A 13,335-nucleotide genomic window follows, 5' to 3' on the forward strand; every position below is an offset into this window, starting at 1 on the left:
GTGTGTGTCTGTGTATGTGCGTGCACGTGTGCCATGTGGTGGGTGGGCATCAGAGGCGATGTATGAGCAGCCGGCCGAGTGTCCCCGCGTGTGAGGAGTGCTCAGTGACCCAGATACCTGAGCAGCTCTTCCCCTCCGAGGCCCTGCGTGTTGCCTTGGTAACGCTCCACCCTGGAGGAGCTGCCACCGGTTCTGGCCCTTTGATTCCCCACTGAGAACCGCTGTTCTTCGCTGTTCGCATGGAGATAAAATCAGCGGGGTGGTCCCCAGGGCCACGCTCCCCAGCCAGCCCGCAGCCTAGCCCTGTGGATGGAAGCTCAGGCTGGCGGGTTGCGACCACTGTGCAATAATACTAACTCCTGGCACTCACAACCCCTGGGCTGTGGGGTGGGGACGGCAGAGCAGGTAGCAGACCAGAGGGAGGCAGCCTGCTGAGGGCTGGGGGCACCTTGGGGGCCGGCTTTCAATGCCTGTAAGGTCAGCTGCAGGTGACGGCCCTCCCAGCACCCCCACCCCTCCAGCCCGCCACCAGGGCAGAAAACTCCAATGCTTCCAGGGCACAGGCCAGTAACAAAGATGAATGCAATTGTTTTTCGGTGTTGGCAACTAACTTGGTATTTTTGAAATACTGCAGGCCACATGTGACCCAGGGCCACGGTTTACAACGTCTGATTCATTCATTTATTCATTCATTCACGCTGCCTGTAGCTCAGAAGGGACTGAGGTTGAGAACGGGGAGGAAGCACTCTGAAAACGTAAAACAAGGGGTTGTTGATGTTTTATGTTACCGGAGCAGGTACACAAACTCGAAAGTGCGAGAGATGTAAAATTTAATTCTTCTGTGTCTGAACTGAACGTCCACCTCCAGCCATTTCCGGCTCCCTAAGTGGCTAGAACATTGTGTCAGGAGGTGGTATTTGAACACCTGTCGTTTGAGATGTTAACTACAGACCCACGTGGAGGTGATGAGTGGGCAGCTAGACGCCTGCAGACAGGATTTTGAGAGTCCTTAGCACAAAGGTGGGGTTTAAAACACCCTAAAGAAGAATTAGAATAACTACAGGCCGATTTAAGTGCCACCGAGTCCTGGCGGCACAACGGTTAAGTGCTCGGCTGCTAACCAAAAGGTCGGTGGTTTGAACTCACCCAGCAGCTCCGTGGAAGAAAGACCTGATGATCTGCTTCCATAAAGATTACCAAAAAAAAAAGAAAGAAAAACCAGACCTGTTGCCACTGAGTTGATTCCGACTCACAGCAACCCTACAGGACAGAGCAGAACTGCCCCACAGGGTTTCCCGAGTGCAGCTGGGGGATTCCAACAGTGGACCTTTTGTTTAGTCGCCCAGCTCTTAACCACCACACCGCTGGGGCAGTTCTGCTCTGTCCCGTGGGGTCGCTATGAGTCGGAATCGATTTGACGGCACCTAACAACGACAAGCATAAGATGTCATGCGAACATAGAGGAAGGGGCAGCTGCATTAGTTCAAGGAGCTGGACTCAAAGTGTGGGCCCAGGACCAGCAGAATCAGCAGCACCTGGGACTTCGTAGAAATGCAAATTCTCAGGCCCCCCTGCAGACCTACTGAATCAGAAACTCTGGGGCAGGGCCCGGGAATCTGTATTAACAAGCCTCCCCACCCCCCACCATGATGGCTCTGATGCTAGCTCAAGACTGAGAAGCCTACTGGCTAGAGGAGGATTCAGACACGGAGTCCCATGAGACATCGATGGTTGGATGTCTTTTGTGTGACCAAATTCTGTCTTAGTTATCTAGTGCTGCTACAACAGAAATACCACAAGTGGATGGCTTTAACAGAGAAATTTATTCTCTCACAGTCTAGGAGGCTGGAAGTCCAAATTCAGGGTGCCAGCTCCAGGGGAAGGCTTTCTCTCTCTGTCAGCTCTGGGGGAAGGTCCTTGTCATCAATCTTCCCCTGGTCTAAGAGCTTCTCAGCATAGAGACCCCAGGTCCAAAGGATGCACTCTTGTTTCTTGGTGGTATGTAGTCCCCCTGGTGGGCCACAATCACCCTATCACACAGTCCCGACCAGTCACCTGGCGGGGAGCCACAAGACTATGGCTAGAAAGGCCACATAAAAGTAATCAATCGTGCCGCAGGGCACCCCCCGGCCTTTCTAGCCACGGTTCTTTCATATTTGGAGGATAACGTCCTCTTCCCAATCACTTTACCAGTCCAAAACAGTCATTAACAGTTAGCCTTTCCATAGTGTGAAGAGTCCACACCCAGGTGAGTTTAGTCAGGTGCCAGCCATTCAGATCTGTTGCAGGTGTCCCTTTGACCCGGTCACGTTCTCCAACAATTTGGAGACGATGCCTTTGCTTTCCCTTGGAAAGTGGCCCCCAGCCTCTCCCCTAGGGGGCCGGTGATACCAACAGGAAGTTGCCAAGGCTTGTGGAAAAACTGGAACCTTCATCCACTGCTGGTGGGAATGCAAAATGGTGCAGCTGCTGTGGAAAACGGTGTGGTGGTTCCTCAAAAAGTGGAACGTAGAACTACCTTATGACCGAGAAATCCCAGTCCTAGGTGTGTACTCAGAAGAAGTGAAGGCAGGAATGCAAACAGAAATCTGCATGCCAGTGTTCACTGCAGCGCTGTTCACAAGATCCAAAAGGTGAAAACAGCTGACGTGTCTATCAGCAGATAAATGGATAAACACAATGTGGTACGTACACACAGTAGAACAGTACTCAGCCATAAAGAGAAATTTAAAAAAAAAAAGCCATAAAGAGAATGGTTCTGATGCACGCTATGACACGGATGGATTGTGAAAACAGTCACAGAAGGACAAATATTATACGCTCCTACTTATACACAATAAGCAAATGCATTGAGACCAAAGTTTATCAGTGGTTACCAGGGATGGCAGTCATTGTTTAGGGGGCACTGAGCTACTTTTAATGGTGGTGGAATAATCTGGAAAAGGACAGTGAGAATGGTTGCGCAACATGATGAACATAATCCACGTCAATGAATTGACATTCTCCACGACCCGTCAGTCACTGGCTTGGTGGCTGCAGTGCCTTCAGCTGCCATTTTTTCACAAAAGAGTGAGCAGAGACCAGTGGGAAATGTCCTCAGTGGGCAGCCCACCCTCAACGCAAGATGCAAGAGATTCCCAGAAACGAGCACCAGGGACTTACAAGATCCTCGTGGGCTTGGGTTCCTTTTTGCAGGCAGGCAGCTCGCTGTGATCCTGCGGCTTCCACTGCTGGTCACTCAGGAGATGGCTAATGCACGAGCATCCCCCAGATGTTTGTGACGCCGTCGGGAACAGCAGTGACAATGACTGTTCCATGCACGGCAACTTCATAGTCTTGGGGCTCCTCTTAATTATGTATGTATTCTGGAGCGGCCCGGCTCCCTCCCACCAGAGCTCAGAAGGGTAATAAATGAGGACAGTCAATGGCCTGTGAATTACAACATTGATTAAAGAAGCGATGACTGATAGAACTCTCACTGGGCTATTAGGCTAACGCCTGCCCAGATCCTGCACGGTGTTCACCTCCTAATGACAAGCCTGGGACAGCGACGGAAATTGGTTTCTGTCCTGAGTCAACACGTAAACATTTTTAAACCAATCTTGACCATGAGCGAGAAGATCCAGCCGTGTGTCCCCTCCCAGCTGCTCTGCACCAGTGTCTCAGCCAGATGGAGAAATTCTCTCAGCCCAGCCCTCACCAGCTGCCCTCCAACACAAGTGGGTTGAAGATGAAAACTGGGCCCACAGTGGCCATCCACAGTGCCCTGAACCAAGGAAAGAGGGTGTCATGTCACAAAGAGCTCATTGCTCAGCATCGGGTGTTTTTAAACCCTCCCTCCCCCCTACCAGCGGATCCTGCTTCTATAGGAGTCCACAGTCTAGAGGGAGGCAGATAGGCAAATGGACAGTTATAACTTAGTGCTGTGTGAGCAGTTCACGAGTGACTTCATTAATGATGCAGTTTTACCCAAAACTGTGTGTGTGTGCGCGTGTGCGTGTGCGTGTGTGTGTGTGTGTGTGTGTGCATTTGCCTAGCAAGAATGGGCTCTGTGTGTATTCTCAAAGGAGTCAGTGGCCCAAAACAGTTAGGAACCAGCACCTGAGATCCTTTTGGTGCTTATGGTGTTCCTGATGCTCTTGGCACCATCTCATCTCAGTCTCTTACCTCATTTTTCCCCACCCCAGGTCCTTGTTTGGTTGTCCTGAAGCAGGTGTCCCCATGAAGAGAAGACTGTTCATCCCTCCCTCCATCCATCCATCCATCCATCACCCATTCACTCATCCATCCAGCCAGCCATAACCCATTTACTCATCCATCCATTCATGCATGAATCCATTCATACGTCCACCCATCAGTCTGCCTATCCATCCATTCATCCATTATCAATCTATCCCTCTATCCATCCATGCATTTATTCATCCATCCACCTATCCATCCGTCCCTCCACTCATCCATCCATCCATCCATCCATTAATCTATCCATCAATCTGTCCATCCACCCATTCACCCATACATACATCTATTCACCCATCCGTCCATTCATCCATCATCAATCTGTCCATGCATGCATCCATGCATCCATCCATCCATCCACTCATCCATCCATCCACTCATCCATCCATCCACTCATCCATCCATCCATTCATCCATCCATCCAGTCTACGTTTTGCTGAGCTCCTGACTCATGAACAGCTGGTGTTGGGATCCAACAGACCAACAATGAATAAGATGTACTTCTTGCCTTCAAGGAGTTTAGTTTTGCAGATGTCACCTGGGGCCCCCTCAGCTCTCAGCCACAGCTGCAGTGGGCAGCTTCATGCAAGTCCAGGCTCACTTTGTAACTGCAGAGTCCCCCTGCATGTCTCTTTCTGCTTTCTGTCTGAGCCTTCCCAGATGCCACAGGCCCGTGTGCAGTCGCAGCCTGGAAGTGCAGGGGAGTTAACGCCCCAGGAGGTAGCCCCTGCCCTGTGGGAGATAGGAGCTGGTAGATAAGTACACCCACCTTTTAATCTTCAGGTGGACAATTCTAGATGCTCCGCATGAGGCCCCAGAGAAACTGAGCCTGATGCACAGCAGCCACCTCCAAACTGCACCACAAGTTTCTGTTTGGGATGATGAAAAAGGCTTGGGAGTGGATGGTGGTGAGGGTCACACAACATGTGGATGTAATTAATGTCACTGAATTGTACACCTACAAACGGTTAATACAGCAACTCTTATGTGGAAAGAATATATTACTGCAGTAAAATTTATCAGAAGAGTGTGCCTTTCTATTGCCTGTTCCCCGTTCCCTGTCTCCCTCACCGCTGCTCCCTGGGGTCGCCGGTCAAGTAAACTGCCTGCACCAAACCCTTGTCCCAGGCTCTGCTTGGGGAGGAAGCTCAGTGAACACAGTGTTTTGCCAAGGACAGGACAGAGGGGAGCGAGCCGGTCTCCTGGGCCCCGTGAACGTCTCCTCCACCCCCTCCGTCTGTCTTTGCAGGTGTCCGAGCGCTGTGACTACGTCTTTGTCAATGGCAAGGAGATGAAAGGCAAGGCGGACGTGGTGGTGAACTTCACGTACCAGCACCTGAGCGCCCCCCTGCACATCACCGTGTGGGTGCCCCGGCTGCCCCTGCAGATTGAGGTCTCTGACACCGAGCTGAGCCAGATTAAAGGCTGGAGGGTCCCCATCATGGCCAGTAAGAGGTGAGCCCGGGCCGGGAAAGGCTCCACAACCAAGCCAAAGAACTTGCCATCCAGCTGACTCTGACTCATGGAGACCCCACGTGCATCAGAGCAGAATTGTGCTCCAGAGGGTTTTCAGTGGCTGATTTTTCAGAAGTAGATTGCCAGGCCTTTCTTCCAAGGTGCCTCTGGGTGGACTTGAACCTCCAACCTTTCAGTCAGTAGTTGAGTGTTTAACCGTTTGTGCCACGATAATAATGGCTTTCTTTGCCAACCATAATGCTGAAGGAGCCAGTCGTGGACCTGGTGCGTGGCAGGTGCGAATAGGATCACAAGGACCGCCATTTCCCGAAATCCTAACAGGAAGCCCCTGAGGAAAGCAAGGCTGCGGGGCAACTTGGGCAGGCACAAAGGGTGACCAGTGGCTGGCTGTTTGGACGCTGCAGCTGGGCGTCTATTACACTGTCCCTTGAAAGTGGCCCAGGATGTCACGAGGGAAGTCACAAGTTTTCTAACCCCTCAGCCCCCGAGGAATCTGAGGCTTGGTGTATTTTCTCCAAGTGAAGTGGCGAAGCCCTCTTCCTTCTGTGCTTTAGGAATACAAGCTTGGAAGGCTCTCTTCAGATCCCATTATGGAATACAATTTAATCCCATGTATGCTGACAGTACACTTACTTACAATAGAAGCAAAACAAACAAACAGACCCTCTAACTTATTTATGCTGTGTGGCTCTGGACTGTCACATGTGGGAGCTCTGGTTTTGTCTTTTCAGGACCCCCGTCTCTATGGACCCCCAAGGAAGCATGTGTTAGCTGAGTGAGGGACTCCAGCTGAGTTGCCGGTTTCCTGACTGCAGTCTGCCCCCCCCACCAAACCACCAGGGGCTTCATTTTAAGGGACAAACTCGAGTACATCTCGAGAAGAGTAATTGCAAAAGGGGGTGTCACATCCATTTGCTATGGGGAGGCCTTGGAGGGTTGGCCTGCTCGGGGGAGAATGGCCAAGAGTCCGTGTAGAACGTCAGGACCCCTGAGAGGCTGGGAGAATGGGTGTGAAACAGTAGTTCAGCTTAACTAGCAAAAACATCTGCTTTGAGCAGTATGGAGCCCCGGTGAACAAATGGTCGGCAGTTCGAATCCACCAGCCATCCCTTGGAAACCCTATGGGGCGGTTCTATTCTGTGGTATAAGGTTGGTATGAGTCAGATTGACTCGATGGCAATGGGTTTTTGGTTTTGAGTGATATGCTCTTTTAAGATCTATCTATATGGGCTCAAAGTTACAACAGCAAGTTGAAAGATATAGTCAGGAAACTTAGGAGCAGTGAACTGATGTTCATGGGGAGGAACAACTCAGAAAAGGAGGCTGAGAATGGTTGGACAACTCAGACTGTCATCAATGTCCCTGGATTGTACACGGAGAAACTGCCGAACAGGTGTAGGTTTTGCTGTACATATTCTCAACAACAACAGAGAGAGAGACAATGGGTGTGTTCCGTGTCCTGAGGACTGGTGGTCCCGAGTGGCCAGGATGATGGATGTCCCATGTCCCTGAGGAGGGCAGAACGGGGACTGGCTAGATTCAAATCCAGGCTCTACCACTTACCAGCTTGTGGGCTTGGGCAAGCTTCCCGACCCTTCTGTGCCTCACTTTCCTCATTTACACATGAGAATAATTAGCTATGCCTCACAGTGTTATGGAATTAAAACAGTTAACATGTGGGAGATGACAGCCGGGCCTGGCACATCTCAAGAAAGTAATATCGTGCTGTCCAATAGAACTTTCTTTTGTGGTGAAATGTTCTAGAACTACCCTGTCCAATATGGAGCCCATGCAAACGGCTAGTGTGACTGACGGACTGCATTTTCAATTTTGTTGAATTGTCATTCATTTAAATGAAAATATAAAGAGCCACACGTGGCTAATGGCTAATGGACAGTGCAGGCTTAGTAAATATTAGCTGTTAAGTCTAATGTTTGTCAATAAATGTACCCAAGGAGACTGCTAACCCTCTGGCTGCCTGGTGATAGAACGGGCACCCCCTGCCTTGGATGTGGTCTTGCCGAGGTTGCCGTGGGCTGCCCCTCCTGTCTGCATGTCACTCGGAGGATTGTGGTCCCACCCCTGGAGCTGAGGTCTCCCTCTGCTTTCCCATAAGGCCCACTCGGGACAGCGAGGACGAGGAGGAGGAGGAGCGGCGGCGCCGGGGCTGTGCCCTCCAGTACCAGCATGCCACGGTGCGGGTCCTCACCCAGTTTGTGGCCGAGGGCACCAGCCCGTGGGGCCAGCTGAGCCACCTGCTGAACCCCGCCTGGCAGCTCGACATCACCCACCTGGTGGCAGACTTCATGAAGCTGGAGGAGCCCCGCGTGGCCACGCTCGAGGACAGCAGGGTCCTGGTCGGCCGGGAGGTTGGCATGACGACCCTCCAGGTGGGAGCTGGGATTCCTGCCTCCCTAGCCCTGAGCACTGACCAGCAGAGGGGCTCACGAGATGGGCGGGTCATCGTGTGGGGGACCCTTGCCTGCCGTGATGGCTGTCTGTGGTATCACAGGGGCAGGAGGGTGAGCACTTGGAGCACAGGTGGACCAGCGCTCTGCACTGCACTCTGCCTCCAGCAGAACTGAGATGGCCATATGCCCCTAGCCCCACAGCCCGCTCTCAGCTGCCGCATCCTCCATTCCCACCTCACCCAATCCCCCACACACCTCCTAGAATAACCGTCTCCTCTCTACGGCTTCCTCCAGGGAGCGGTGAGGCCACCTTCTGCCTTTCCCCCCACTTTCTCTTGGTCACCGTCTCGTTCTGCCCTGTATTCACTCAACAGAGTCTTCACACGCCTACACCTATCTCTTGCTCAAAGAAATCCCACATTTCTGGTGGGATTCCAGGAAAGGCGACTGGGTACTGGAGGATATTTGGGCCAGAGAGGGGCTCGACCACTCAAGTCCCACCCTGCAGACCCCACCTCTGCAGTGCCGGGCTGGCCTCGACACAGCGACCCGGGGTGCACACGGGCGGGGCCCTCCCCCACTTCCCTGCACACCCGCGCCCAGCCTTGGCCGACGAGACGAGGCCACAGGTCAAGTTCCTGCAGACGATGTGCTGTGGCGGGTGAGGGTGGACTCCCTATTTCCGTCCTCGGTGAACCCCGCAGAGCACGTGGAACGTGACCTGGGCTGCACAGGGTCAGGCTGCGCGCGATTCTCCGTGTCTGGCAGGATGGCCACAGGCCAGGCTGTGCACTGTACAAGGGTGTCTCACCTGGGCTGGGGGGCTGTTCCCTTTGAGAGACTGCATGGATTTAATCGCTGTTCCAGTTTTCCAGCACTTGGGGAAGGGGTGACTTTATCTGATTCTGACCCAGGCTCGGTATGGACTAGGATGTGTGGTGAGGTGGGTGTGTGACCCCTTCGCCTCGTGTCTTGGATGCAGGAAGCATTGCTGGCGAAGGTTCTGGCCCCTGGACTCGGGTGTGATGCTTGTCTGTGTCCGCCCACCCACAGGTGCTGTCCCCACTGTCAGATTCCATCCTGGCGGAGAAGACAGTGACCGTGTTAGATGACAAGGTGGCAGTTACAGACCTGGCCATCCAGCTGGTCGCTGGGCTGTCCGTCACCCTCCACCCCAGTGCCGGCAACGGCAAGGCCGTCACAGCTGTGGCCACGGCCGAGGAGCAGCTGCGGGCCCCCAAACAGGTAGGGGCGTGGGTGCCCGAGGGCCAGAGGGAGTGGGTGGGGATGGAGCCGGACCAGAGCAGGGGGAACGGGGAGGAACAGGCCGATTAGCCGAACCATGTTCTAGAACGGGCTGTGTCATCACTGCAGACGAAGATGCTCCTCTTTAAGGCAACAGAGGCCAACGTGACAGGGGGCGGGCAGGGGGCCTCACGGACAGCCGGGGTCCAGCCCCCTCCCCCTCCCCTCTAGTCTCCTCTTAACAGCCAGAGATCTTATAAAAATCTAAATCAGATCATGCCTTTCATCTGCTTAAATGCTCCAGCGGCTCCCACTGCACTTGGAATAAACCAGTCCTCCTCACCGTCCCCAGGTGGTGCGAACCGTTACCGCCCTCAGCTGCCAGCCAACAGCCTAGGTGTTCCAGTGCACCCAGAGGTGCCTTGGGAGAAAGGCCTGGCGATCTACTTCTGAAAAATCAGCCACTGCAAACCCTACAGAGCACAGTCCTACTCTGACACACGTGGGGTCACCATGAGTCAGGGGTGACTCCACGGCAACTGGTTTACTGAGGACGACTACGGATAATCCAGGAACATCGCCCTGCCTTAAGGTCCACTGTACCGCATTACATAGCCTCGTCACGGAGGTGGTAGCTCACCATATACCCAGGTTCCGGGGGTTGGAAGAGGACATCTTGGGCGGAGGGCCAGTCTGGAGACTGCCGACCCCAAGGGGGCAGTCGCAACCTGACTGAGGGTGCGGAGCGGCTACTGGAGGGGCCTGGGACGCCTGCAGCTCCAAGGCCAGCCCACAGGCTTCCTTGCTCTTCCCTGGGGGCAGGGAATTGGTGCACTGTGTTCTGATTTGCAAGGAACTGGGGACAGAGGGGCACGAGAGAGACAGCGGGCTGCGAGGTGCTGAGAGCAGGGTCGTAAATTAGGGTGAACGATTGGCATCACCACCTCCGTGGCATGGGGCAGGGCTGCCACTCCCCCCGTCAGACAGCCCATCTGTCTCTGTCGCTGGTGGTGATTGGGAGACCTCAAGGCGGACTCGGGGATTTATGGATTTTGCTCGTCCCTTCTGCAGACAGGACTCTTGGAAGGGCAGCGTTCTACATCCTTCCTGGCCTGTGTTCTTTGGAGACATTCAGAATTTGTCGTCTGTGGGGGAACGCTTGGTGTCTCCTGGGACAGCCACGTTCTCACGCTGCTGTACTGAGCTAAAGGAGAACTGTGTCTCCAGCGTGCGCGCGGCAGGGCTGGTGGAGTGGGTTTTGGTGAGCCCGGGGTGTCCAGAGGGTTTTAGTTCACGCTGTCTGCCATTCAGGGGGCTCAATTTATGTTATGTGCTTTCTCCGCCCAGAGTTTGTGAAGCAAAAATAATTCAAGGTGAACAGTTGGCCAAGATGAGCCTGGCTGCTGTGTTAACGGTGTTGTAGCTCAGCCCTGGGCGTGTCAAAGGCTGCACCTTGGGCTCGATACTGTCAACTTTAAATGCAAAATGTGGAAGCGTTTTAAACCCAATGTGCTTTTCCCCATATGCCTCGTTTGGTCCAAGGAAAGCTAAACCCCCAAACCAATCAGCTGCCTTGGAGTCACCTCTGACTCAAGGCCAGCCCATGTGTGTCAGAGTAGAACTGTGCTCTGTAGGGTTGTCAGTGGCTGAATTTTCAGAAGGAGATCACCAGGCCTTTCTTCTGAGGCATCTCTGGGTAGACTTGAACCTCTAGCCGTGTCCTGGGGAGTAAGTCCTTCTCTGTGAAGACACTTTGGTGAACATGTTCAAGGATGACTTTGTAAAGCAAGGCAATTGGAGCCGAGCACTTAGGGGTTTTTGTTTTCCCGTAAGGATTGTGCTGGGGCTGTTACCGACGTCTACATTTGTTCTGTTTACATTAAGGTGATATCTGTTACCTGAATGCTGTCTCCTAGGTTCGGCAGCCCCTGGGTGTGGAGCTGGGGTCCTGCCCCCTGTTCTGGGGGGGCAGGCCTGCCCCAGGCGGACCTCTCACTGTTTCTCTCTAGGAAGCCTTGGTCAGCACGTGGCTCCAGTTTAGCGACGGCTCGGTGACGCCCCTGGACATTTACGACACCGACGACTTCTCACTGGCCGCCACCTCCCTGGACGAAGCCGTCGTTTCTGTCTCCCCGGGCTTCTCCCCAAGGTGGCCCGTAGTGGTGGCTGAGGGCGAAGGCCAGGGGCCGCTGGTCCGCGTGGACATGACCATCGCAGAGGCCTGCCAGAAGTTCAAGCGCAAGAGCGTGCTGGCCATGGGCGTCGGCACCGTCAGGGTCAAGTTTGGGCAGAGCCAGGCCGAGCCCAGTCCCGGCCAGGAGGACAAAGACGAGGAGATCGAGAACCACGCCAGCGACCGCCGGCAGAAGGGCCAGGACGGGCACACCCCGGGCAGCTCCTCCGGGGGGCGCGAGGAGGGGGCCCTTCGGAAAGCCACCGCCACGTCCCGGTCGCTGCCGGACAACAAGGCGGTGAGGACCAGCCGGCTGGACGGGGGGCGGCTGCCAGGGGAGGGGCAGCTGCAGAACATCCCCATCGACGTCACCAACTTCCCGGCCCAGGTGGACGCGCCCCGGGCGGGCGCGGGGCTGCAGGAGAGCGGGCTGCGGCCTGCGCCTCGGGGGCTGAGCGACCTGGAGATCGGCATGTACGCCCTGCTCGGGGTCTTCTGCCTGGCCATCCTCGTCTTCCTCATCAACTGTGCCACCTTCGCCCTCAGGTTCCGGCACAAGCAGGTGCCCCCGGAAGGCCAGGGCCCCATGACGCACTCCCACGACTGGGTGTGGCTGGGGAACGAGGCGGAGCTCCTGGGGAGCCTGGGGGACCTGTCCCCGCCCCAGGACGAGCGCACCACCATCCTGGACGGCGGGTTGGGGGGCCGCGAGGAGAGCAACCTGCTCCTCGACGGGGGCTCCCAGAAGCAGGCGCAGGGGCAGCCGCCGCGCGCCGCGGACCCCGGGGGCCGGGCCGAGCCCCTGCACTCGCCCACCTCCCGGCGGAAGCGGGTCCAGTTCACCACCTTCACCGCCATCCCCCCGGACGACGGCTGCCCCACGGTCAACTCCATCCTGGGCAGCCACGGCGAGGACATCCAGTGGGGGTGCCAGGACGCGGGCAACGCCAAAGACCCGAGAGACTACCCGGGGAAATTCAAGGAGAAGGCGTAGGCCCCCAGCCCCTGGCCAGAGGGCCTGGCGCCTGGACGCCGTCCTCCTGTCCCGCCGCCCATCTCACCCTGAGAACCGGGCGCCAGGGGAGCAGCAGGAGCGGGAATGGGCTGAGCCGGGCAGGGCTGGGAGACCAGTGGGCCGTTTTGAAGCCGGGAAGGGACGTTTTTGTATCGAGGGTTTTTTAGTGGTGGACGACGGTGGGTTTTTGAAAGTCGACGGGCGGAACAGACTCAAGTGGGCTGACCGAGGGCTGAACTGCACAGGGCAAGGTGAGGAAGAGTATTTTATGACTCAACATATACTACAGACAAGCTACCAAAAATTATTTGTTAAAAAATGCAAAAAGACAAATAAAAAGAGATAGAAATCAGAATCTGTTTATATTTCTAATAAAGGAGCAAAATCTAAAAACAGGGCCTGCTAAGAGACATCTTCCATCGTAATGCACCGTTTCCCTTTCGGAAGGGCGGCCTGTCCAGCTGGGTTGGGGAGGAGATGTTTCGGAGCATGGAGCGGCTTGTGGGAGAGGCCTGGGGATTTTTCTCATCCTCCTTGATCATCTTTTCTTTTCCACTCAGCTTGTATTCCTTTCTTTTTGTGTCCATTTGGTTTATATTTGTTTATTTTTGAGTGTCAAGTGGTATATATTTAAACACAGATCCTGTTCCTCTCCATTAGGTGAATTCTTGGAAGCAGCGTCAAGGAATCTATTCTTTATGAAGTAATTCTGACGCTTTTCCATGCCCCTCCAGCCTTGTTGATATTTGTTCAGTTTTTACAGTTTGAGGGATCCTCTC

At 54.6% G+C, this 13,335-nt stretch overlaps 1 protein-coding gene across 1 annotated transcript; it reads left to right on the top strand.

The window, feature by feature from the left end:
• The first annotated feature begins 5,488 nt into the window (after positions 1 to 5,488).
• Positions 5,489 to 12,535, top strand: LOC101355805 (transmembrane protein 132C). The gene is made up of 4 exons (XM_012558013.1): positions 5,489 to 5,691; positions 7,829 to 8,102; positions 9,177 to 9,368; positions 11,378 to 12,535. Exons 1-4 carry the CDS (start codon positions 5,528 to 5,530, stop codon positions 12,533 to 12,535), a joined length of 1,788 nt encoding a protein of 595 aa, XP_012413467.1. The 5' UTR covers positions 5,489 to 5,527.
• The last annotated feature ends 800 nt before the right edge of the window (positions 12,536 to 13,335 follow it).

The sequence above is a fragment of the Trichechus manatus genome, unplaced genomic scaffold, assembly GCF_000243295.1.
Source record: "Trichechus manatus latirostris isolate Lorelei unplaced genomic scaffold, TriManLat1.0 scaffold00131, whole genome shotgun sequence".
Classification (NCBI taxonomy): domain Eukaryota; kingdom Metazoa; phylum Chordata; class Mammalia; order Sirenia; family Trichechidae; genus Trichechus; species Trichechus manatus.

What these genes read in the sequence shown, in the direction of transcription:
- LOC101355805 (XM_012558013.1), top strand. Translation starts at nt 5,528, where the DNA reads ATGAAAGGCAAGGCGGACGTGGTGGTGAACTTCACGTACCAGCACCTG. An exon ending in CCCATCATGGCCAGTAAGAG is followed by an intron (nt 5,692 to 7,828) that starts GTGAGCCCGGGC and finishes CTTTCCCATAAG; the next exon opens with GCCCACTCGGGACAGCGAGG. An exon ending in TTGGCATGACGACCCTCCAG is followed by an intron (nt 8,103 to 9,176) that starts GTGGGAGCTGGG and finishes GCCCACCCACAG; the next exon opens with GTGCTGTCCCCACTGTCAGA.